Here is a 26,635-nt window from a genome sequence, read left to right as displayed (position 1 = left end):
ATTTTTACTTCCTTCATCAAAATTACTATAAAAAAAGTGTTCGAGCGTGTACCACTTTGAATTAAATGTTTACTTTAAGTCCAAATCTTCACAAAAATCACTTTATTTTGAAGGTGATTATTGGAAGTTAAAGACACATTTTAGCTGTCTTGACTAACAACTTTTAAGTTTCGTTTTCCCATTAACCCGACATGATGGCTACAGCATCACAGTTACTTCAGTGTAAAAGAATACACTATGTTAAATGCAATGTGCTCAGTCCATAAGTTATTTTTAAGTTTACTGGTCCTCAGCTGGTCCGACTCGAACACTGTTTGCTGTACAAAACTGTCTGACCTGCAATAAGTTTCAGTTTTTCTATCCATTCATTCTAAATATAATTCATTTATTTAGGAATAGGAAGATTTTCTAAGTTTCTAAATTCCCCACCACCTAAAGTCTGGTCAGCAAGAGCTTTTATTGTCACTGAGTGTGTTTACAAAGAACAAACTTAATACATAGCATGCAACGTAACAATAAACGTGATTAATTACTTTTTTTTGCCAATGCAAACATCTGAGAAACTAGGAAGTTATTTCCTGACAAAAAACATCAAATACTAATAAGGAAGTTAGAAAACCAAAACTGAAAAATTATAAAAACAAGTCCAATTGAAAGGTATGTGCAGTGCAAATTATATTGCCTACCCATTGTATGGACTCACTGAGCAACAGTAAAAAACATACAAAATAAAATGTATTTCTGTGACAAAATTTCTAATTTGTAAACTTGGATGCAACTTAATTTGTGTAAATACATGTAAGGTATGTCAAAACACCAAAACCCAGAGTGTATAACTGAAACTGAATTAAACCCAAGTGGTCTATTTCAATTATCCATGACTGACTATTTGAACTGTTGATTTTGCATTGCATTGAACAGCACAGTGTGTGCACCTACTGCAGCAGTCAAAACTTGCAAGGAGTGCTGAAACAACATATAACGTAACACCAAAACTAAAAAAACGGAATGAAAGTCGGAATATATACAGTGAAAGTTTGAATATATAGAAAGACAGTCAAAAAATAGAAGACATATTGAATATATAGAATAAAATCTGATGTCATCAAGGCACTGACCCCATCTTGCGTTTTCGATGTGATTTATCCATACGGATGTTGCTGCAAGAAGTGGGAGTCAGAACGAAATCTAGTATCAGCAATCCTTATTAATAAAGAGAGAATTAACACCCTGCCGAATGCAATATATTCACGGTTTCATCGTGGGAGACTGGGAGAATGTAGTGAACTTAACAGGCCAGGCAGTTCTGTTCAGTTCACTGCCGGTCTTTCACAATGAAACAGTGAATACATTTCTTCATTAGTCTAATGGTTCTGAACACAGTAACCAGTATTATTTTGGCCTGTATATGCATTTACCAAGTTGTTAATGATTAATTCATTAGGATTGCGTCCAACTTCTTGCAGCAACATTCAGAAGAATTATTTACATCGAAAACACATGCTGGCACCAGTGTCTTGATGACGTCAGTTTCAATCCACATATTCTGTATGTCATTCAATAATCTGTGTTGGCTTGTCAAACTTCTTAACTTGTAATTAAATGTCCCACTAAATGAGCCAACAATATATAATATAATAATAATAATATTTCTTTAGACCTCTAATGAAAAAAATTCAAATCACCTTTTATTATATAATAATAATTTTCAAACATAAATTATTTAAAACCAAATGAGAAAGAAAATGGATATTGTGCAGCTAAGAGACAATCAAATTAAGGATCAGCTCACTGAGTTTCTGGAGCCACAAACTGGAGGTGCTGCACAGTTCCAGGAAATACTAGAGGCACTACATCTCCCATCATTCCAAGGGGTGCTTGGAAAACTCAGAGGAGGAAGTGCGCAGTGAACTAGCATTAGGCAGGATCACCTGCCGGTAAATGGATGGATGCATGGATAGATCATTTTGAGAGACATTTCATTCCAGTTGGACAGGATATAAAGATATGCTGCACTAATACTTCCTATTCTTTGACTTCAATGTTGCTGAATTGGTCACTGATCTCATCAAAGTAATTATCTGTGAAGCGAAGCATCTGGATGATGGCGCTGAGCAGCAGGATGTCACTGTTCGGGTCCAACTCCAACTCCTCGCTGTAGTTCTTCACCGGAACAACACAGGACAGTGGCACACCGAGCCGGGCGCTGACCTCCTGCATCTGGATCATAAAAAGTTTTTTTTCTAAAGACCACAATGATTTTTGTATTTAGCATTAGAAGTTGGTTTTGGTTATGGCTACCCATTACAAGGCTAATAATTGTTTAACAAAAGTCAGATTAAATATTTATGCTTCTGGGTCCTTCATCACCATGTCGGGGTTCTAATTCGCAAAAATAATTGTCTCACTCTACATTACCCCTTACTGGTTACCTGCCATCTCACTCATGTATTTTTGCTCAAGTACTACAATACATGAGTCCTTAAGGTATGATTTTCCACAATTTAGGAATTTAAGAAGAAAATCTCAAATTAGTGTTAATACCTCTTCAATCCAGTACAAAAAACACTCTTTTTTTTTTTTTTTCTATAAACTCTTAAAATCCTCACAATTTCCTTGATGTAGCCACTCTTGTAAATGTTCCTCACGTCTTCTGTCACCAAAGGGCAGGCTTCATCTACTTTAGTAACCAGGACCAGCTGAGGAATCCCTGAAAACACCAGAGCAGAAACAACATTTCCAAAAAGTATCCGGCTGTCAAAATGTTGAGGTAACACTTCTAAAATACTTAAAAAATATTTGTGTTGCAATTATAATAACCATTCTGTGGTTGACAGACAATTCTAAATAACAGATGTCTTTAACTAACATTAACATTAACTGTTTCAAATCACTAAAATCACTCATTTACTCATTAATTATTCCCTGGCGTCACTTTTGAAGCAGTTAGGTTAAGGAAGATGATGGGTGGGCTTATAAAAGGTAAGTTTCGGTGACACACAGGACAAGAACGGGACGGTTGGGTTTAGGAAAAGTGACACGCAGGACACGATCCCCGGTCTCTGGGGTGAAAGTCGTGATATTTGACCCATCCACCAAAACAGAATTTTGGGCTTTCATACTACTTGCTACCGTTGTCGCTTTTAATACTACATCATCTTCAAGCGCTGCGTAGCTGCTGCTCTGTCCGGTGGTTCTACACACACGCTGAAGGGTGTTTTTTTTTGTTTTTTGTCGTATCTGACGCTGACAGACACTGCCCATGCGTCCATATTTTACGAGTTTGGAGTGAGAACGGGGTTGACTATAGACACTGCTGTTCTTGCCCTATTGTGAAAATGTTTGAGGACGCTATATTGTGCATACATTTTCCACAGTTGCTACAAGAAGTTGAAACCTTCATGAGTTTTACAAAGTTAAAGGATTACTTTTTGAAAACAGAACACACTACAGCTCCAATGGAAAAACTACAAGCGCAAGCATGCAGTTGGGTAGCAGAAATAGTGCATTTACTACTTGTAAGCTAGTAGTTCAGTGTTGATAAACTGCTTATAAAGCAAGGGGGTGCTTTTTTTTAAATTAGGTAGTCATCCTATGGCATATTTGAGTGTGCATCTACAATATTCTTCATTATAATGAAATGGGACTACATTTTACTGACCCATTAAGTTGACTTTTCTGCGGATAGCATTCAGCTTCTCCTCCAGCTTTGTGGGCATGATGGAGACCTTGCAGGCGTCAGTGATATAGGCCACACAGTGGATCTTGTCCTTAAGCCCTGGAGACTTACGATAGCCGCTGGTCTCCGAATGCAGAGGAGCAGAGGGGTTGAACTGAGTCATACAGTTCAGGGGAAAAACAGGGACAGTTTGAGTTAACTAAAGCTAAATCAACGGCTCATACATTCAATATCCTGCTAAATGTAACAAAAAGCTCTACCTGATAACGGTCTGGCAGATGACCTTTAAGGATGCTGCTGATGTCATCTATATCAAGCCCCGCCCCTGTGCTTTCCTCCAATCCCATGGTATCACACAAGATGATTGGCAAAAGTTTTCCGTCTCGGCCAGCTTTCATTGAGTAGGTACGAAACTGTCGAAAACAAAGTGATTGGCTAACAATCCACAACATGGGGACGGGGCAGGATTTATATTTTGAAATCAATCACCACGAATGGAAATCATTAACAGGCAGGAAGTAACCTTTGTGGTGAGACTGGTGGTAGAGCTGCCAGCGATGGCCTGGCTGGTGACGTGGCCTCTGAATACAGAGTTGATAGAATTGAAGAAGCTGGACTTTCCAGCTCCAACTGGTCCAATGAGCAGAACCCGAGCCTGGGGCACAGAGCTGACTGTGGGTTTGTACGTCTTAATAGTCTCCATCAGCTCCTTCTTCTTCCTGTAGGAACAAGAAAACATTATAGCTGCTGTGCAGCATTGAGCTGGACATTCTTAGAAGGTAGAAGAAGAAAGAGAAGGGAGACAAAAGAGAAATACAGGAGGGTCAATCAGCAGAATTGTGCGTACCAAAAGTTATATAATAATAACTGTTAAATTCTGTCTCTTATGAACACAGACCAAGAGGTGGCGTCAGCCGATTTTGCTGGGGCTACAGCCCCGAATGTTTATATATAGCCCCGGATCTCTCGCTCTCATTTTTTTTTTTTTACAAAAATAAGTATAATAGGATAAAAAAAGCCCCAGAATGGCACATGCAAATTAAGAAGAAAAGTATTTTCCAATGCACTCGCAGTTAGATAGAACGGGTAGCAACATGCGGGGTCCGACCATGTTGTATTTGTTGCCATCACCTAGCAACCGGATTTTTGTAGTTCCTAGAACATAAAATTCATAGAACCCTTTTTTTCTCGTGTTCCGACTTGACAAATTTGGGGATTTTTAAGTTCCTCTGGCTGCAGTTCCTGTAATCCTTTCAGCGCCAACTTCAGGGCAGGGTCTTTTCGCTGTTCCGTTTTCTGTATAGGGACCTAGGTCAACGAGGGTTGAGTTTCCGGCACAGACAGACCAACAACGGGACAATTTTAACAATTTTCGCCATCTTCTTCATCACTAAATTCACTTCTGACAACATTTTGAGAAGCACCATGAAGTGAGGCGACAGCCAGCAGGCGACAGCCAGCAGGCACCTGCCCCGGCCACTAGCTTGTCACTTGGACATTCCTGCTCAGAGACCCCGCTGTAAGCTGGAGGTCTCTCAGACCGGTCTCATAAATAAGAGGCTTTTATTTCGCCATTGACGGTTCATTTGTTTAAATATCACAACACATGTCCATCATAAGATTAACGAGAACCTGTGGTTAACGGTCTTTTCGGAGTTAAACTCCACAATCGTGCCCTGCGGGCTTGACAACCTCACTGGCCAGCCGTCACTCACACACACACACACACACACACACACACACACACACACACACACGAGAGAGAAAGATACCTGTTTCTCTTCGGGAGACTTGTTTAAATTATGACAAATATGATATATATATATATATATATATATATATATATATATACATATATATATTAGATTTAGTATTTAGTTCATACTATTTTTGGTGTATTTGTTTTCTGAGTTTAACACTATAAAGACCGTTGCCGTGCTTACATCATTCCCTTACCCCTCCTATAGTTCCTATGGCCACTTGGCCAGTGTGAATGCAAATGGAAAACGGTTTTGAGGGAGAGTAGTTAGTGGATCTGCTTAGAAGTGGACTTTTCCTATTACTACGTTCCTGTAACTATTTGGTCGGAAAGTGGCTTATGTGGATGAGGAAAGCTCTGTGAAAGGTGTAATTTTTGGAGAAATCATAGCCAAATCAGTCTAATACATTGATGCCATTAACACAAAATTATATACCAATGATTTAGTTTGAAATTCCTGTGGCGCAGACCCGTGTGTCCACTCTCGCTGTAAAAAGCTGCGCAGCTTCAGGTTTATGGATGCGCTGTGCTGTTGACATGCTGCAGCAGATGTGACGTGTTTATGCTCCGTGTATTTCTGCTGTAGTTTCAGTTTCCCACCTCCGACGTAGAGCAGCGTTCAGCCACTTCCCTAAACTTTGTCTCATTCAGAGATCAGTGACCCAAACAGGGCTCTGTGTCTGTTAGAAGGTCTGAGAATTACCGTATCAGCAGAGCAATCACGTAATGCACAACAGACTATGGTGCAGGTAGATTATTTTCTGAAATATAGTGACTTTATTCTTGTAATAGCCATATTTTTTTCAAAATATCACGACTCCTCCAAATCTCAGAGAACACAGATGGGAGGAGTTATATTTTGATTGTGCACAAAGTTTTGGAGATGAGCAGAAATCTTGCTTTATTAAAGGGGTGATAGAATGATTATATAGAGTATTTCACACTGTTCCTTATGGTCTCCTAAAGGGGTATGCAACATTGGTTGGGCTGAAAATGGCCTGGTTGATATTTTATTGGCCCTTATGCATCCCTGTGTTTTGGCCCTATTTGTAAAAAGAGCTTTTCTTCCAAATATGGTATGCTCGTGAATATTTAGATGAGCGCTGATTGGTTGAGCGAATTGCCATACGCAGACATTAGAGATGCGCGCTGATTGGTTGAGCGAATTCCCAATACACGCACATTAGAGAAGCGACAGAATCTCATATTCCAGACACTGCAATGTTTCATTACCAAATTCACTTCTGAGACTTTTTTATGTGAGAAATCAACTATATAAAGCTCAAATATGGGCCGTTTTACCAAAATTGATGGCTAATTGTAAATATGGTAAGACATATGGTAAGTGTCGGACTTCAGCGGCGGTGCTGCTGCCTCCCCGCCCGGCTTGCCTTCCTTCACAGACCCCGGCCTGCTGTGAGCTCCGTTAGGCTGGCAGCCCTGACAGAGCTCCAGGGACCTGCAACTCCCCTCTTCCTGCTAGCTAAATGGCCCGTTGTGTGAGAGTGAGAGCGCGGTCAGCACGCTTGTTGCACCAGCAATCTCTTACCACTTGCTACACACAATGTCACGCCACTTAGCTATACAACATCTAAATGTCTTATAAAGCTAACAACGGTGTCCGATTTCAAGTTAATATTTGTGAAGTTTAGCTAGGTGTTTTGTTAGCTGCGACTGTCACTTCAATCCTATCTATGTGTAGCTACAAATCACGGATAGTTAGCTTAATTTTTGGTCGTAATTCGAGTATATTTACAGTTTGAATTTCGTCACGCCACTTACACAACATCTAACTAAATGTCTTATAAAGCTAACAACGGTGTCCGATTTCAAGTTAATGAATATTTGTGAGCTGTAAGGGTTTCGTTAGCTGCGACTGTCCCTACAATCCTATGTGTACAAGATTGCGGCTAGTTAGCTTCATTTTTGGTCGTAATTTGAGTATATTTACAGTTTGAATTTCATCACGCCACTTATACAACATCTAACTAAATGTCTTATAAAGCTAACAACGGTGTCCGATTTCAAGTTAATGAATATTTGTGAGCTGTAAGGGTTTCGTTAGCTGCGACTGTTCCTACAATCCTATGTGTACAAGATTGCGGCTAGTTAGCTTCATTTTTGGTCGTAATTTGAGTATATTTACAGTTTGAATTTTGTCACGCCACTTATACAACATCTAACTAAATGTTTTATAAAGCTAACAACGGTGTCCGATTTCAAGTTAATGAATATTTGTGAGCTGTAAGGGTTTCGTTAGCTGCGACTGTCCCTTCAATCCTAGCTGTGTGTGATAGTTAGCTTCATTTTCGGCGTAATTCCGAGTATATTTACAGTTTGAATTTCGTCAAGCCACTTAAAATAAATTAAAAATAAAAAAATAAAATTAAATAAAAATAAATGTCTTATAAAGCTAACAACGGTGTCCGATTTCAAGTTAATGAATATTTGTGAATTCCAGAGGAATTCTAAGAGGAGGCTAGCTAGCTCGATCCAGCCGCAGGCTCTATTAATGAGACTCGCGGACAAGAGGCGTGTATTTCCCCAATCGTTTGTTTAAATAACTCAACACATTATAATTACACACATTAAAAGATTAACTGAAACCTGTGGTAAGAGATTGCTGGTGTAACAAGCTCGCTGACCGCGCTCTCACTCACATACACCGGGCATTTAGCTAGCAGGAAGAGGGGAGTTTCAGGCCCTGGAGCTCTGTCAGAGCAGGGGCATTTAGTTGTCTACTACCCCAAGAGACGGTGACTTTGCACGGGTATGGAGTGCTGTGGGCTGCCAGTCGTGACGGAGCTCCAAGTACCTCATAGCAGGCCGGGGTGTGTGAAGGAAGGCAGGCTGGGCGGCGAGGCAGCAACACAGGCAGCACCGGCGCTGAACTCCGACACACAGTCGGACAAAATTTGCAATTAGCCATCCATTTTCGTAAAGCGGCCCATATTTGAGCTTTACATAGTTGATTTCTCGCATAAAAAAGTTTCAGAAGTACATTTTGTAATGGAATAGCAGAGATCTGCGCAACCTAGATTCAGAAGACTACCTGATCTCAGGTCAGTTGTGTAGCCTATGTAAATGTTGGGGCATGACCGTTCTCTTAATACACCCATAGGCTGACAAAGGTTCCGGTTTTTGGGAGGTTCACGTCAACTTCCAGCTTTGTTGAGATTCGCCCGTTTTCAGCAGTTTCAAAATATGAGATTTTCATAGTAAAGGGGTGTCAGTGGGACTTTGAGCTTCTATGTATGTCCTATTTACCCACCGAACTGTCGTTATTCAACTATGACAGGGTGAAATCAGTTTTGCATTCTATCACCCCTTTAATAAATTACAATGAAGGTAGTCACCTGAAATGGTTTTCACTTCACAGGTGTGCCTTGTCAGGGTTAATTAGTGAATTTTTTCCCTTGATAAAAAAGGTTGATACTAGGGGTGGGCGATATATATCGTTTACGATATTGTCATTGTTGTGTTAACGATGTGCAAATTGACATTATCGAGTATTTAAATTACTTAGAAAAAAACACTTCAAAACACGCATTGGAACCGATTGGAACGCTACACATTCACTCATGTCAACAAAGATGGCGGCGCGCGATTGTGCAGCGGTTGCTAGCTCTCCTGTCGTTGTATATTTATACAATTACAGCCACACTGAAATAATCAATACAGGACTATGATACAGCACAGCCGTTACGAGAGCCTTCCAGGCGGCTCATAACATCCCGGAGGACATAGCCAGACCGGCCACTCCAGGTTGTTGTCGGTGCTAGCACGCCAAGCTAGCTACCGGCAGGATAAGAAAATAATTCCAGAGGCGGAGCGGAGGACTGCATTTTTGTGCACAATGAATGGAGTACCGACTACAGGATCGTTGCCCAGCACGTCTCACCTGACCTGGAGCCCTGTTGGTAATATACAGGCCATTTTATTTACTACGAAAACAGCACACTACCGTCTACGTAGCCTCTGATGCTAACGTTAGCACAAGTTTGGCTCACTGCTAACCATAGTGAACAAACTGCAGCGCGATCACCTGGAGGGGACTTTTACAAGGCGTCCTTAAAGTCTGTACACCCCAGCTTTTTTCCAGCATGTAGATTGTGCTACTAGAGGGAAGAACACACTAGACCATGTATACTCTAACATCAAGAAAGCACACAAAACTGCTCCTCTCCCTCACTTAGGCCAGGCAGATCAAATAAACTAATCCTGATCCCAGCATAAATCCCGGTCAGAAGGACTATCAGAACCTGGCCTGACACTGCCCTGTCTCATCTCCAGGAATGCTTCCAATAAGGACATGGTTGTGTGCAATAGGTTAGAGAACAGAGCCCTTTGTTTATTGTTATGATTTCATCTTGCTTGTATGCTGCACAATTTACATTACAGCAGAGGTGAACAACTGAATGTTTACTCAGAGTTCAATGTTCCTATACTAGTTCAATTAGTATAGTATTAGTATTGTCTTTGAATTGTTTTTACTTGAATACTTAAATTTAAAGAATTATTTTAAAGAAAATAAATAACTGTTTTCATTCAACATTGTACCCATTATCATCATCAGTGATTAAGTAACTCTGACTTTTAAAAACACATTTTTAAAGGATATCGTCTAATTATTGTTATCGTCAAAATCTGAAAAAATATCTATTTTTTGTCCATATCGCCCACCCCTAGTTGCTACACAACCGACAGCCCTATTGGACAACTGTTAGAATTCATATTATGGCAAGAACCAATCAGTTAAGTAAAGAGAAACGAGTGGCCATCATTACTTTAACAAATGAAGGTCAGTCAGTCCGGAAAATTGCGAAAACTTTGAATGTGTCCCCAAGTGCAGTCGCAAAAACCATCAAGCACTACAACGAAACTGGCTCACATGAGGACCGCCCCAGGAAAGGAAGACCAAGAGTCACCTCTGATGTTGAGGATAAGTTCATCAGAGTCACCAGCCTCCAAAATCACAAGTTAACAGCAGCTCAGATGAGAGACCAGATGAATGCCACACAGAGTTCTAGCAGCAGACACATCTCTAGAACAATGGTCTGAGACTGCGCAAATCAGGCCTTCATGGTCAAGTAGCTGCTAGGAAACCACTGCTAAGTAGAGGCAACAAGCAGAAGAGATTTGTTTGGGCCAAGAAACACAAGGAATGGACATTAGCCCAGTGGAAATCTGTGCTTTGGTCTGATGAGTCCAAATTTGAGATCTTTGGTTCCAACCGCCGTGTTTTTGTGCAATGCAGAAAAGGTGACCGGATGGATTCTACATGCCTGGTTCCCACCGTGAAGCATGGAGGAGGAGGTGTGATGGTGTGGGGGTGCTTTGCTGGTGACACTTTTGGGGATTTACTAAAAATTGAAAAAAAAAAATACTGAACCAACATGGCTACCACAGCATCCTGCAGCGACATCCCATCTGGTTTGCGTTTAGTTGGAGCATCATTTACTTTTCAACAGGACAATGACCCCAAACACACCTCCAGGATGTGTAAGGGCTATTTGACCAAGAAAGAGAGTGATGGAGTGCTGCGCCAGATGACCTGGCCTCCACAGTCACCGGACCTGAACCCAATCGAGATGGTTTGGGGTGAGCTGGACCGCAGAGTGAAAGCAAAAGGGCCAACAAGTGCTAAGCATCTCTGGGAATTCCTTCAAGACTGTTGGAAAACCATTTCAGGTGACTACCTCTTAAAGCTCATCAAGAGAATGCCAAGAGTGTGCAAAGCAGTAATCGGAGCAAAGGGTGGCTACTTTGAAAAAACTAGAATAAGACATGTTTTCAGTTATTTCACACTTTTTTGTTAAGTACATAATTCGCTCCAGCGGCATCAGGCCAGCACAGAACATGCAGGTGACTGGTTCCAGCAATCCTACTGCTCCGAATAAGTGACAAAATAACGGCAACATGTTCCTATTTACATGTTGTGATTTATAGAGTCACAGCGTGTACAAAAAACAACGTAACATGAGACACAGCCGTCTTCTAACTGTAAACAAACCGGGAACTATATTCTCAGGCGGAAGAATATAGTACTTGGGCGGAGTGATATGCTCGCAGCAAGCCTGTCTGAGAATATAGTTCCCGGTTTGTTTACTGTTAGAAGACGGCTGTGTCTCATGTTACGTTGTTTTTTGTACACGCTGTGACTCTACAAATCACAACATGTAAATAGGAACATGTTGCCGTTATTTTGTCACTTTTGTCACAATTGGGAGCAGTAGGCTAGTTGGAACCAATTACCTGCAGGATCTGTGCTGGGCTAAGCTAATGCTGGAACCGTCAGACAGCGTTACAGCACGCACGGAGATGAGAAGGGTATGTATCGACTTGTCTTACTCTGGGGGTTACGGTGAATAAGCTAAATTCCCAATAAGTCGGCGTGTTCCTTTAAACCTGCATTCCATCTGAATTCCAGCAGGGGGAGACACGTGCGGTTGCAAAAGGAGTTTGGTTTCTGTAAAAGTCTATGAGAAAGTGACCCACTTCTCACTTGATTTATGACCTCAGTAAACATCTTCATAATGAGTTTATGGTCTCAATCGCTAGTTTTAAGTCTTCTGCAACACAGAATGATGTTCATTTTATGAATTATGGTCTTGTTGATTTTAAAATTGCCGATAAAGCAGGGGGTGTTTTAGGGCGTGGCTATGATGTGATTGCCAGTGAAAGTGTGTAACGTAGAGTGTAGAGTGTAAGGGCTCCTCCCTCTCGTCTAAAATCGTCACATCTGCAACCAGGATGGCTGCGCCCGTAACAGCAAACTCGACGACTCATAGCAGATCTCCACAAACCAATGGGTGACGTCACACATGCTCTGTCCACTAATTTGCAGTCTATGAGTCAAACATAGCGGCACTGCATTCCACCACATGTGAACACATTCAATATTAAATTTAAATGATTAAAACACTGCAATTTTTCCAGATTGTCAATATTTGTCACACTGTATATTGTACTGTAGCAGAGCATGTTAAAAGCATTATGTGCAGGATGGTAGCTTACTCAGATTCCCAGGTGATAGTTCTCCATGGACGCTCAAGTTCGGTGGTTTCTGTTAAAAGCAAAAACAACTTTTATAAAACAATGATCTTATCAAATTTGATTAAAAAAAATATTACCCACCTACATGTATTTAACTGTACCTTTTTCTTTAACAAAACATGGTATCAATATCACACCATATTTTATGATATTAATGATAATCTTTTTGTCTGCTGTTTGGGTTGACACACACAGATGAAACATTGTATTAACATTTCTTGACGAGAAGTCCAACAATATTACCTGAAGTATTAAAAAGGCAAAGAAAGAAGAGTGACAACCACATCAGTATGAAATCCCCATGTCACCTGTAGGCTTACACAGGGAGGGGGGACCTCAGTGGCTCCTGTGACATATTTCAAGGATATACCTTATTATAGTCAACGATAATAACAATGTTAAAAAATAAATACATTTAAAAAATACAAAATTATGTCCTGTGAATATTGCAACAGAGATGAGATTTCCTCTCATTTTTAGGAACTTTTCTTTGCATTATATATATTGTTTTTAATTTTTAACTCAACATTGGTGGTTTTAACCACGTAGTTTTCTAATGCAGGACGATTATCAGAGAGGGAATGCTCTGTGAATATAGCTTGTGTTCATTGCCCTTATTCTGTTTATATCTTATAGGCAAAATGTCATATTTAATGTATTAAATCATAAAATGCCCATGATGTCATATTTTATAATTAACCATTTTTATTTTTGTTTTAAAACAAAACCCAAAACATACAGCTCACAACATGAACACATCCCCTCAACCCCTGAACCCCGTCATCACCAATTAAAAACATTGAGACAAGATTAAATAATAACCATAAAATTCAATAAAACAGACAACTGTAATAATAATACATTTTATTTATAATGCACTTTTCATCAAAATATCTCAAAGTGCTACAGGTTAGAAACAAAAAAGATGAGCAGTTTAAAATACAAAAAAAATCAGTAGCCTGTATATATATATATATATATATATAAACTAAAATATAAATGTATATATATTTACCTATATGTAGCTATTAAAATAAAGTAAAATTATTATAACCCTTTATAGAAACTTCATAGACTTCACACTCAGTCAGTTTGAGGTCATTGCCATGCATTTCTGCAGCATTGAAGTTGTAATCATTTTCTGGATTGTTATAGACTACTGCTTGGCTTCCATAGACAAGAATTAATGTTTCTCCAAAATATGGACCAGAGTTAGCTATCATTCTCACTGCGTTAGCAGGACCGGTGACCGGATACTTGAGGAGCTTTTCTCCACTGAAGGTGAAAAGAAAGGCCTGGTCATCGTGCACATACTGTCCAGACTGACTGAAAGGTTGTTTGGTGTAGCCTCCAAACACATAACCAGAGGCGTTGTAGCCCACAGACACTGTGGGACAGCGGGTGTCACATCGTTGGTGAAAGGCTGCACCGGTGAAACCATGGATGCTGGCCTTGTACAGCAGCTGGAGTTTGACTCTTCCCAGCTGGGAGCAGATAGTTTTCTGCTGGCTATTGGTTAACATGGAGTTCATAGTGCACAGCTGGTCTGCTGAAGTATGTAAAGGAGGCTGAATGAACCTTTGACGTTTTCTCACTTTGGTGTCTAAATAAAAAAGAAACACAGATGCATTAGAAATGCAAGATATCTAGACTAATTTAGCTTGGTCAATCCCTCTGGATATTAAAGACCAATAAAACCATTGATGCAATCATCATAAAACTACATTACACAAAAAAACTTTAAAGAACCATTCAACAATAGCATGATAAACTATACTTGAAATTAAAAACTAAGTTTACATATTCTATTCCTAAACTGGGTTGTTCAGATGAAACATTACCATAATGTATACTGTACACAGGCCTATAATTATTGTGATTGATAAAGCGCACGTCAATTGGTCCACTGTAGCTGCTGTCATCAGATGTTGAGAAATACTTTTCACTAAATTAAAGTTTTAAGCCCCCATGTGTGGAAAAATTGTTGTTTTAATAGATATATGAACATTCTTATTCTTCTTTCGATTTAACTCTAAAATCTTCAACATAACAATGTATAAAATAAAATTGTGTTTTATTTAAAATCTATGATTGACACTGAAAGTCCTGCAGTCCTGTTTTTAGCTACCTAGCACATGTTCAGACACAAACTATAAATATTTTCTGTCCGACTGAAAAAAATCATTTTCCACACCTTGATATGACTATGTCAGAGTGATTTGGCTCTGGGCTATGTTAAGGCAGAACCATATGTCAATGGCCAGAACAGTAACTTTCGTTTTCCTGGTTTGCCAGTCTTACTAATGGTAGCTGGGATAAATACTCGGGTTATGATAATGTTTTTCCAACACCACCCCCATTTTAGCATCTTTTCACTGATGAAACCCTTTAATATTAGCCAGCTATATATTATACTATGTTAATATTTTCAGCCTTACCTTATCTTCAAGATAGTTGATGATGGTGAGCAGCTTTACAGTCGGCATATATAGATACGATGCCAGGCAGGCAGTTTCAGAAACGAAACTGGAAGTGCGGACTGGAATAATTTAGCCTTCAAAATAAAACTGATGTTTGTGTCTGCATTTCCCTGTGTAAATTCCAATGTGCGTTTCAAAGGTGTTTGCTAAGTGTAGCTCCGTTTAAAACTGTGAATAGTTGTTTAGGTAGGCCTACTAATGTCGTTTTACCAAGCACTAAACTATTTGCACACAATGCAGGGACCTTTTTCACATCAGACATTTTGACTGTCATAGTAGGAAAAGCACAGCTGAAATTGAAAACCTTAACGATGGCTCAATTCCATTAAGTGTTCCAGTAAGCTGTTTCAGTGAGTCAGCATGAACAATACCAGGGCCATGATCTCCTAAGTGGAATGCAGCCATCATTAATGCTTTTGAATATACATGTCAACGTCTGCCGTGAAAAAGGTTGTGTGGCTTTTTAACCTTGTTCGGATAAATCGAAAACTAAATTTCGTTCTGAAAAATTTATATATCTAATAAGCCTAAAAATGTTACTGCCACCTGTTTCAAGATAGAGTGCAATGTCTGCTGTCAAATGTTTTGATTTGATCCAGAGCTGTTTACGGTTGCCCTTGAAATCACAGCCTATCTGTTCATTTAAAAAAACATGCTACTATGCTTTTTGTCAGTAGGCATATACATTATTTAAATGTGTTTCATGTCCTGTGTAATGGTCACAATAGCCGGGGAAAATCAGCAATCGTTGTATCAAAATTTTAATTTAGCAGTTGGATCTACCCACCAGGCGTCAACATACCTCAAAATGAGCAAGGGCTGTAACGTAAATTAAGATGGGCCATTTGATTTTTAAATGAAAACTGTTGGAGACAGATAAAGAACAAAACTAACAATATAAAAGGGATCCAATGGATGTTTTCGGTCAAAAGAGATGTGACAGTCGAGGAGATGGAGGAGAGAATATTTATCATCATACTGTATAGGCCTAATGAGGGAATATTTCAAATGCAATGGAGAGAATCAATTTGACGTCATGGCCTACCTCCGTAAAGATCACAGAGGAACCATTTTTCTGAGGCAGCTGGCCATATCCAGACTGGCTGGCTGTGGATGAAAGCAGGATACGATAGACGCCAATAAAATCATTTAAAATGTTTTATTTTAGTTACAATCTAAAATAAAGTTGTTGAACCTCACAGTAAATTGGCCAGCCATGATGATGATGAATGCATGTTGTGAACAGAATATTGATTTTATTTGAGCAACCTTTAATTGAGAATTTTTTCATTTTTTCTTCATTTGATTTTTCAAAGGGTTGTTACATTTGTAAACTTTAAATTAATTCAGATCAAAATAGAGTGCATGTATTATTTGGGTCTTGTTCATTTACAAACAATATATGTTTTCACCCTTTGGAAATCAGCAATCGCACAGGCAGACTATCTGTGCAGTAACAATATAAAAGCCAAAGAGATGTGACATCTGGAGGAGAGAATATTTATCATCATACTATGACAGGTCCAGGCCACTCATACACTTTATTCCTAACTACAGAAAGAGAAAATTCTAAGTATGGGAATGCAGCAATCTTTCATATACAGCCTAATTGCTGTATTTTGTTTGTAGAAATTGTTGGGATCAAAGAACAGATCACACTTACAAATTAAATATCACAAACTTCTGATTTTATTCTGAATTATACCATTTTGTCAATTATAAATTTTGTAAAAACCATTATGAGAAAGTTATTTGATATAACCACTAGGAGTGGCTGAAATCAAAATCCTTCATCTGAGGTTGCTCTTTAAGATTTGACATAAAACAATAAATGGTTATTTAAATGTGAATGATGACTTTATTAATATTGTTTGAAAGACATATTTCAAAAGCTCAGAAATTAATGTTTTAGTCTTTCTTTGGCCCTGTGTGTTGTGGTGTATTGTCCTGGAAATACAGTTCAGCATACTGCAGGATGTGGTCGACCGCACTAAGCAGAAGCACATCAGTGCTCGCATCCAGGTCCAACTCTGACGAGTAGTTCTTCACCGGGACGATGTAGGAGGTGGACATACCTAACAAAGCTCCAGCTTTACTCATCTGTAAAACACACAAAGACCTGACTGTAAGATTTTCACACCATCAGTAATCACTTCTTTCAGCTGGTTAAGAACAATGTCAAATTGGGTGACATTAGGACAGAAAAAAATATCTTAAGCCGTTTTTTTTTTATTTCTCACAGAAGTACTTTTAGTTTGAAAATAATCCTGAGAAGAATCACAAAGTAAAAAGGATCTGATGGCTTGTAATTCTTCTTTTTGTTTTTGAAAATGTAAGCAAGTCTAGACACATTTCATAGTTACAGACTGTAATTTGTTGTGACCTTACACCCCCAAACTAACTTTAATCTATTCAAATTGAAGGTCATAATAATTTGTCCAATTGTCATATGAATTGGGTATCCAAGCCTTTCTTGGATTTTAATCTGGTAATGTGAACCTAAATAAGCAAAAATAATAAGCACCAAAGTCAACTTTTCCATTTATCCAACAAAACTGTGGTCACACTTCCTCTCCTGTAGTCTGCATGGTAATCTCACCTTCCTGTATAGTTTGGCTATTTTTGTATTATATGCCACAAGCAGTCTGTATATTTCTGATTCTTCCACTTGTGTTTAGTAAAATAACCTGTTTATTTTTATATCCATATTTGTAGACTACCTAGAAAAGCTGTCCCCCCACTGAAATTAAAAGGTTACACCACACCATAGTAATACATAAAATAAAGTCTATCTTGTAAATTAAAAATAAAATGCAAATGTTGTATCTGTAATATTGTGAGTGGTAATAGGTCTGCATCATGCACTACATTCATGGTTATGTGGGTTGTGCACTTCCTTTTCACTTTAATAGACTATTAAACTGGAGTGTTTAATTACAGGACATGAACATTTATTAAACTGCATATGGTTTATTTCAACATACCACGTCCCGAATGATGCGGCTCTCGTAAACCTTGGTGACATCTTTGGCCGTTTCTGGACAAATTTGGTCTACGTGGGTCAGCAGAGCCACCTGGTGAACACCTAACAGAATACAATGCTGTCATTAAGGTTTCACTGCAATAAAATGTCACTGACAGCGCTTTCGTTCAGATAATCTCTAAAGAAATTTTCAAGACCAAAGTTGTTGTGCACATCAGCCCCTCTGCGGAAAATCAAATTCAAAACCATAAAAACTACATTAAGGTTAAAACTGACAGAAGTAAAGCTTTGTCAAATGTCAAAGCCCATTTTTTTTTCTGCTAAGGGACTTTAATCAGTTTGTGTTTGACTGCTTGTTTGTCCTTTTCTTACCCAGCTCACTAATGTGCTCTCGGAGCTGCTGGAAGGTGGTGCTAAGTCCTTTGGGGTAGGTCAGGATTTTGGAGGCGTCCACCACAAAGGCCACACAATGGATCTTGTCTTTGAGGCTTGGCTTCTTCACATAGCCCACAGTCTCAGACCTCACTGGCTGATCTGGGCTAAACTGGGAGAGAGAAATGAAGAGATTTTTTCAAAAAACTCATGTTGCGTGTTAGCAAATAGCACTAAACAAAAAGTATAGCTGAGGCTAATGGGCATGTCATTAGTTGTACAGGTATTTAGTTACGTCAAATCAAAGCAATGTATTTAAATAATAATAATTTTAACCTGATGATAACGCTAGATTAAAAGTAAGTTGATCACCAAATTTCATACAATTTATCTTGAGGGGAACATAATTACATGTACCAAATTTCATGGCAATCCATCCAATAATGGTCGAGACATTTCACTCAAGACCACACATGTTAACCTCCTGGTGGCGCTAGAGGAAAGGCCAGAGGACCACCAAAGATGCATCCTCTGGGAACCATGAGTGTCTGCATAAAATGTGCCAATCCATCTGGTGGTTGGTTAGATATTTCAGTCTGAACCAAAGTGGTGGACCAAACAACCGACAATGCCATCTTTAGAGCTATGCTGCTAGTGTAGCTAAAGACTACAATATTAAAATACTGATTCTGCTCACCTTGTGTCCCTCAGGTACATGACCTTTAATGACAGACAGGATGTCATAGAGGGTCAGTCCGGTCATCTCTCCACCCCCAAGGCCCACAATATCGCACAGCACCAGTCCAGTAGGATCCTCTCCCTTCTGACAATGGATGTGGAAGGACTGCAGCTGACACAAACAAGAAGAAAGTTGAAGGCATGGGAACAGACTACCTGCTGATTGGAGGTTTGCACCACACGGTCTTCTGATGAACAAACTTGAGACATTCTTGTTCAGTGTCTCCATGTTAACCATGTAAACGCCATTCACTGACAAAGACCATAAGATTGAAAGCTTGAGAAAAGCTAGTAATTGGACATTAAGTAAAGATGTCTTTGTCAAAGTTTGATTTTTTAATTTAATAAAATTAATTTTTGTTTGAGATGATGTGTTCCAAATAAACTTTAAACTGATCTTGAAGATATTTGTGTCCAACGAGTACAGGCACATCTGTAGCTGTAGCACCGAGGGCCTTTCACAACGTGGCAGACCTCTAAGAAAGTGAAAGTGGCCTTTTGCTTTTTTTGTGGATGAATTGCTAAGATACCCTCTTGAATCCAGTAGGGATTCAGTGTTTTGCTCAAATGCCAGATGAGGTCCACTCTCTTTTCAGTATCTCCCCATTTTAAGAAACTTAACAATGAATTTATCCATCCATCCATCCATCCAGGGTATAAGCGGCCAAAATGGGTTTCCTCAGGAGGGTGGCTGGCGTCTCCCTTAGAGATAGGGTGAGAAGCTCAGTCATCCATGAGGAGCTCGGAGTAGAGCAGTTGCTCCTTTGCGTTGAAAGGAGCCAGTTGAGGTGGTTTGGGCATCTGGTAAGGATGCCCCCTGGGCGCCTCCCTAGGGAGGTGTTCCAGGCACGTCCAGCTGGGAGGAGGCCTCGGGGAAGACCCAGGACTAGGTGGGGCCTGGGAACGCCTCGGGGACCCCCAGTCAGAGCTGGTTAATGTGGCTCAAGAAAGGGAAGTTTGGGGTTCCCTGCTGGAGCTGCTGCCCTCGCGACCCGACCTCGGATAAGCTTAAGACGATTGATGGACGGACAGTGAATTTCAGCTCATTTTACTCCCACCACCAAGAAAATTCCAATAGTTTTAGTAATTTCTCTCGGTTACTGATTCACTTGTACCTTCTTGGTGAAGCTGGTCAAGGAGGAGCCCACCATGGCCCGGTTGGTGACTCTTCCATTGAACACCGACTGAACTGAACTGACGAAACTGGACTTTCCAGAACCGACCGGGCCCAGGAGGAGAACCCGAGCCCGAGTCACCTCATGACAGATCGGCCTGTAGGAGCTAATGGTCTTCATCAGGCTCATCTTTTGCCTGGGTTAGAATTTAGTTGATAGTGTTCAACATAAGGTTTTCTTTTCACTTTAGATGAGAAGGAATATATTTATTTGACTGCTATGAATTTAAATAATTACAAATTTGACTCAATTGAAGTTCACAGCTTTACTCACTCTTCTGTCCACTCCATGTCTCTCCATTGAGATTCCAATGTTGGTTGAGCTGCTGAGGAGGGTTTAAGAGTTAAGTTAAGTTTAAGAGTAATGAATATTGTGCATTTGCTATGTTTCACCTCTTCTGAAGAGTAAATGCATAAAAATAAAGTTCACTATTAAATTACTTGCATTTGTTATTTCAATTTGTTTTTTTTATTCTGTAGATAAGTGGCAAAACACAGTTACGTCACACCCAGATATTTGCAGGAGCAACAGTGGAGTCTATTAGCACAAAAACATTCTGATGAGACAGGTTGGTTGAGAGATGTGTCCAGCAAATGTCAAAGCAGGCATAATCAAAGTAATGATTTTGTAACATGTAAGAAATCAATTGCCAGCGTTATCTTTTTTTTTTTCAATTGAACCATCAATTTTTCAAGCAGGCATTTACTGTTTGGGAAACTGGAACACAATTGTGTATCCCATTTCCAAACTGGGCCTACAAATTATTTTTTACAAGCATCCAAACAAAGGAGAAAACCGATAAAGTACATTTTCAGTGGCAGTGCTGATCATTGACAGTTTAATAGCTTACCTGAGAATGGAAAAAAAGGTTTGATCTCTGTTGAACTGACATCTGTAACTGTGCTGAGAGCATCTTTGGCGCCCGCTGCTGTGCTGATAACAGGTTTTGCTAAAGTAGCTGTAAAGATTGGGGGATATTAAGTTTATTGGCACAAAAATATTCTGCAAGTCTCAGACCAGAGTCACAGGTTGGTTTAGGGACCGGACTAGACTGTCAGAAAACAGGCATCATCCAAGTAATTATTATTATTTTAAAAATGTAGGAAATCAATGGACAGTTCTGTAATTCTTTGGAATTGTATCATCTGGTTGAAGTTACAGTTTTTCTTCTTTGTTTGAATACATTACTGGTATGCAGTGATGCAATGCTTTAGCTGCATTTTCTCAACTTTTAATGATTTCAACTTCTCACACAAAGTTTGCACAACATTTAACACAAGTGTAGACACTGAATACAGACACTAGAGACTCCTCTGCTCACAATATTCAAGCTTTTTCTTAGCTTACCTGGGAATGTAAAGAATGGTTTATTCTCCATTCTCTCTGTTGAACTGACGTCTGTAAGTGTGCTGAGAGCATCTTTGGCACCCGCTGCCATGCTGACACCAGGTTTGGCTGAAGTAAATCGAGCGGAGGGGGTGGGTGGGGCAACTGTAGAGCCGCCGCCGAAGCTGATGGGGAAAACCATACATCAGCGGGGGGAGCATAGATAAACCAACGAAGCATAAATGAACTTGAATGCTCTTGGTTAAAGCACCTAAAATACTATATATGTGACCTAAAACAACTGCATTGTTGAAATGGAGAAATCCAAGTCCCAGAGAGTTTTGCAATCCAGCTAATTTAAATAGTTCACGTTGTCTGAACCGTTAAATTCATTTAATATTTTATGTGGCGTTTTCTTTCGCAAAGTGCAAATGTTCCACTAAAACAAGTTCCTTACTGAGATTATTTTGCAGCGTCGCTACGTCCAGCTTTGTAGCCCAAGTCGGTTGTAAACCCAGACCGTTTTTTTTTTTTTTTACCTGTGTAACTTATGTATGCACTGTAGGTCTGGCAATGCGAGACTATCTAGTGAGTATACTCCAATGTGCGGCTTTTATATTGGTTATATTGGATGATCATATGACGCATATAAAAGTAGCTTATTTTCTACACAGACTGACACTGAGATTTTTAATGGAGGTTATAGAATGAATTAATCTATACATTTAGATTAACTTTGTATTACAAATGTAGCTAGCGCCTACACAATCTTACTGACCAACTGAAACTAACTCAATTTAACGTTCAGACAGCTATCTAGCGTTAGTTGATGCTTGCTTTTTAAATATCACACAAACTGGAGTGGCTGCAAGCATTAAAGAAAGTTTACAAAGCTGGGGATCGTCTCCCACACAGTCCAAAACGGGTCAAAAGTTAACTTTTGACCACAGCAGGTTAGTCATTAAATTATAATCTTAACTGCCACCCTTTTAATGAAACTAAACGTTGCTAACGTTACATATTACCTGTGTAACTTAACGTTGCGTCTAAAATATAACCTAACGTTACCTGTATTTGTTGCGTTTCTCCATATAATAGCCGCTGCATAGACGTGGCGAATAACAACAACTAGCGTTAAAGGACCGACGGGGAAATATTTACCGAAGATTTCATTTCAAAGAAAATGAAACCTAAACTGTCAGACAGAAGCAGGCTGGTGCACGACGCTAGCTTGCTCTACAAAAAAACAACAAACATGAACATTTTGCTTTTAACACTGGCTAGTACTTGAAGTTTTCTTAATGAGGTTCAATTCAACGAATAAAACATTAATAATTGAATATCAAGGGAATTTTCATGACAGTAGCCTAAGCATAAAATACAATAGCCATGCAACAATTTCTACCTTTTGTGAAGCTTAATGTGCAGTTCCTAGTTAGGACCTCCCCTTTACACATATGGATAATTGCTACAAAAAGGGGGAGGATACCAGTGTTAGTTTCACAAAGGTATTAATTAGGTACATGGGTCATCCTCAAACTTTAGTGCAAATTATGACATGTCAAATGAGTTTACTTGTCCAACGTATGCCCTTCATCTAGGCTAACACATTTAGCTACACGACAGGGGGTGACAGTTTTAATACTGCAATTTATAAGTGTATGGAACATACAGTCATCAGAGAAGGACAACAGGCTGCTCATAGAAAGGGGAAATGTAAAGGTAGGACTGTGTTGGTGGACATCACAGCAGAGGCATGTAGGGTAGGGTTTTTAAGAGCAAATATCAGATGCCAAGGTTTCTGATATAACTGTTCTATTTGAGAGCTAGATAAGCAGGCATGACTGCTTGACTCCTGAACAGGCTATCATGGTATTCAGATGAATATTACTCATCAAGGCAGTGGGGCCAGTCTTGGTAGTTTAGCAGATGAAATAAAAATAGTAAAATAAAAAAAAGTAAATTAATGCAGAGTATCTGATCTTTGCTTGGGTGAGTGTAGGATTTAACGGCAGCTTCAGGGCACTGTTAGGTCTGGGCTAGAGAGTGGTAGCCTGTCAGAGGGACCAGTAGATTCATGATGGCAGAACCTGATACCAACTACAAGGCCTAATGTTAGGTTAACATCTTTTAACATGAGTGCAGGGCTTCAATAGGAATGCTCATCCATATTTTCTTGTCTTTCACAACACAATTTGATTGAATTGTTATACAATTGCATTAATAGTAAAAAAGATTAAAAAAGCATCTCCCTTTCCCTCCCTCTCTTGAAAAATATACAGACATGAGAAACATATGGACATGTATTTAACAACTATTGTTTCTACTCATCTCACAGTATATGTTTCTATTGTTTCTACTCATCTTATCCACTAGAGAGAGCTCTAGTCTTGTGTTCGTAGCTGTAGATGCTCACCTAGTAGCTGACAGCAGAGGTCAACCTGTGGCCACCCTTTATTCTCTTTTCCTTTACTGGGAGACCCCATAGCCTGACATCCGAAACTTCTACAGTCCAGGAAAATTTGACACATTGTTACACACAATCACTCAATAGCTTTAAATAACTGAATATTCAACTGTAATTGATGGTGGTGATTGCTATTCCCTGGATAAGAACAAGTGTGTGTGTGTGTGTGTGTGTGTGTCTGCAGTGTGTGCATGCGTGTGTGTTTGTGTGTTTGCCTGTGCTTATTTGTATTTGTTTCTTTGGCTTGTTTGAGAGATGGTTAGTTTTGCAGCTCTGAATGTGAATGAAAGAAATTGAAGCTTAGCAAAAGGTCACATACACGTTTTCTCCATATATAGGCTATGTATATTCCCATTTTGTCAGTACAGTCAGAAGACTTTTGTTGTTCCTGTTAGTGCTCCCCTTTAGTGTTCACTTCAGCCTGTCTGATTTACCCTCTAGTGTTTGTGCCCCACTTCCACCATCATCAAAGCAGCCTCAGATTCAGCTCCAGGTCCAGTGAGCCCTGCAGGGATCCTGCAGCAGATAACATCTATCAGGTCTTCACTTGGTAAGAATCACCCAATTATCTCCATGTTTTTAGCACCACTCTTGACTAAATTGAGGGGAATTAATCAGGCTTCATTGGATCCAGTTGCCAAAGGACATATATTTTATTATCAATAACAAATAAACTCATATTAATCGTAGTAACCACAAAATTTTCTCACGATAGTGAAGTTGAAAGGACAATGCTTACTTGGATAAATCCCTTAAAGCTAAATAAACATGAGGAAAAAAAGTTTGCAGGTTCTTTTAGGTAGGTCGTCAATCATTCAGCGCTGCTTTATCAGGGCTGTTTTGGCTAGCAACCTATGACTGATCAGGCGTAATAACAGCCCACAACAAGGCTCAGCTATCTTTATGACCTTGTGGCCACGCCAAGCTTTAGCTGTCAGCAAAATAGTTTTTATTTCCGCAGAAAGACTGGGAGATGTTGAGCTGCTGTTTGGATGTAGACATGAGGGGTAGGTTAGGAGATCCAAAACCGGTAGGAAAACCTTGCTTACTTAATGTTCCCAAACAGAAAAATGCAACGTTCGAGTCTGACACATCAATTAAATGTTATAGATGGAGCTGCCTAATTTTCTGAAGGCAACACCCAAATCAAAAATACAACCTGCTGCAGCCTTGAGGTCATGACTGGGTGTCATTAAAAGTGACTGTACAGTTGGTGGCTTGACAGCAAACACTATTTTATAGGTTATCTGCAAAAACCAAAATACAGTAACTGTGCAAAACAGACCTCATGATTTAACTGTCCTGTAACCAGAAAACAGGTGAATAAATCTATGTAATATACACTTAATTCACTCCTGTGGAAGTATCAGGGCTGTGGTCAGGCAGGCTTTTAGAAATACTGAGGTCATGAGTCCTGCATGTGATATTTATGGATAATAAATGTTTTTTTGCGGCCTGGTTTGGTTAAAAAACGACTGACCGGTTGTCTTTCGGTTATACTATATGATCGTTTCCAGACATGCATGTTAAAAAAGTTATTATTAATGTACATGTAAGCATAGAAGTGGATAGCAGACACCTTTTAAGAAGATTTAATGGTGATGTAAGCTAGACAATGTAAATTAATCAAATATGCCATCTGTGGTGAACATTTTCCTTAAACCCCACCAAAAAAACATTACATAGAAACATAATCATATGGCCATATATGCCATATAATCTTACATACAGGGATGATTTATTGATGGTTGACACCTTTTAAAGCAGCTCCTCCTCATCGTTATCTGGGGCTGTGAGTTTAGGGAGTTCAGACAGATCCAGTTCTGACTCAGCTGATATCTGTGGAGCGGAGAGCTGCACATGGGAGGAGGGGGTGAGCCGTCTAAACAGGGAGCTATGCTGACTATGTAGTCGTGTGACACAGCAGTCTGTTATAGGTAACACCGCACACCCACTCCACATTGGGTGACACACAACGTGTGTCTCTCTCTCTCTCTCTCTCTCTCTCTCTCTCTCTCTGTGTCAGCAGCCTTGTAACTCAAAGTGCAGTGAGGGTTAAAGCACTGCAGTGATCTGGGTGAAACAGGTTGGAGTTGAGGAGAGGGCAAGGACAAAAACAGCTCATTAAAATGTTGTTTGCTTTTGCAGTCAGTATGAAAGTCAGACATTGATTTAGCATTCGTGAAAATAAGAAAACTTTGTGCTTTTCATTTTATATATTTAGATGGAGGATGAAATTAACATACACAGTTTAATAATCTGTATCTCAAAAAAGTAGAAGATATTACGCCTGCTTTTCATGATTGTTTAGCTTTTTATCCACCTCAAAAAAACAAGTAAGCATTGCTTCTCCCCTTGAATGAATGAATGAATCCTGTGGGTCAATCACTAACAAGATGGGAGCTGGTTATATAGCAGGAATGGCCTTTTAAACTTTTAAATAATGGCTGTAGGTGTTCCATCAGGTCAACCACTGTAATCTTTTTAAATGTCAGAAGTCAGTGAAAAAACATCTAATGTTTGTGTCTAGATGGATATATGTCATTGTTTTTAAAATTAGATTTCTTTGTGGGATTTTAGGCCTATTTGAATTTAGTTCA

General features: G+C 39.4%; 2 protein-coding genes across 4 annotated transcripts; both read right to left on the bottom strand.

Annotated features, from left to right (window-relative positions):
* Positions 1 to 438: 438 nt before the first annotated feature.
* On the bottom strand, positions 439 to 15,185 carry LOC114561908 (interferon-induced protein 44). Its single transcript, XM_028588068.1, has 8 exons — positions 14,933 to 15,185; positions 13,549 to 14,097; positions 12,456 to 12,504; positions 4,203 to 4,398; positions 3,940 to 4,092; positions 3,662 to 3,833; positions 2,610 to 2,710; positions 439 to 2,220 (listed from the first exon to the last, which is right to left on the bottom strand). The coding sequence occupies exons 2-8, from the start codon at positions 14,024 to 14,026 to the stop codon at positions 2,026 to 2,028; spliced, it is 1,344 nt and encodes a 447-aa protein (XP_028443869.1). The 5' UTR covers positions 14,027 to 14,097; positions 14,933 to 15,185; the 3' UTR covers positions 439 to 2,025.
* Positions 15,186 to 16,640: 1,455 nt separating this feature from the next.
* On the bottom strand, positions 16,641 to 23,052 carry ifi44g (interferon induced protein 44g). Of its 3 annotated transcripts, none has more exons than XM_028587716.1 (9): positions 22,974 to 23,052; positions 21,590 to 21,753; positions 21,093 to 21,200; positions 20,516 to 20,567; positions 20,183 to 20,378; positions 19,027 to 19,179; positions 18,330 to 18,501; positions 17,959 to 18,059; positions 16,641 to 17,074 (listed from the first exon to the last, which is right to left on the bottom strand). In XM_028587716.1, the coding sequence occupies exons 2-9, from the start codon at positions 21,678 to 21,680 to the stop codon at positions 16,883 to 16,885; spliced, it is 1,065 nt and encodes a 354-aa protein (XP_028443517.1). In that variant the 5' UTR covers positions 21,681 to 21,753; positions 22,974 to 23,052; the 3' UTR covers positions 16,641 to 16,882. The 3 variants fall into 3 exon arrangements, with proteins under 3 accessions (XP_028443517.1, XP_028443515.1, XP_028443516.1); XM_028587714.1 differs by lacking the exon at positions 22,974 to 23,052 and adding an exon at positions 22,637 to 22,947; XM_028587715.1 differs by lacking the exon at positions 22,974 to 23,052 and adding an exon at positions 22,637 to 22,947 and having other exon boundaries at positions 20,516 to 20,564.
* Between the last annotated feature and the right edge of the window lie 3,583 nt (positions 23,053 to 26,635).

Source organism: Perca flavescens, chromosome 9 (assembly GCF_004354835.1).
Source record: "Perca flavescens isolate YP-PL-M2 chromosome 9, PFLA_1.0, whole genome shotgun sequence".
Classification (NCBI taxonomy): domain Eukaryota; kingdom Metazoa; phylum Chordata; class Actinopteri; order Perciformes; family Percidae; genus Perca; species Perca flavescens.
The sequence above is the reverse complement of the archived record's forward strand: the minus strand, read 5'-3'. Positions and strand labels throughout refer to the sequence as shown.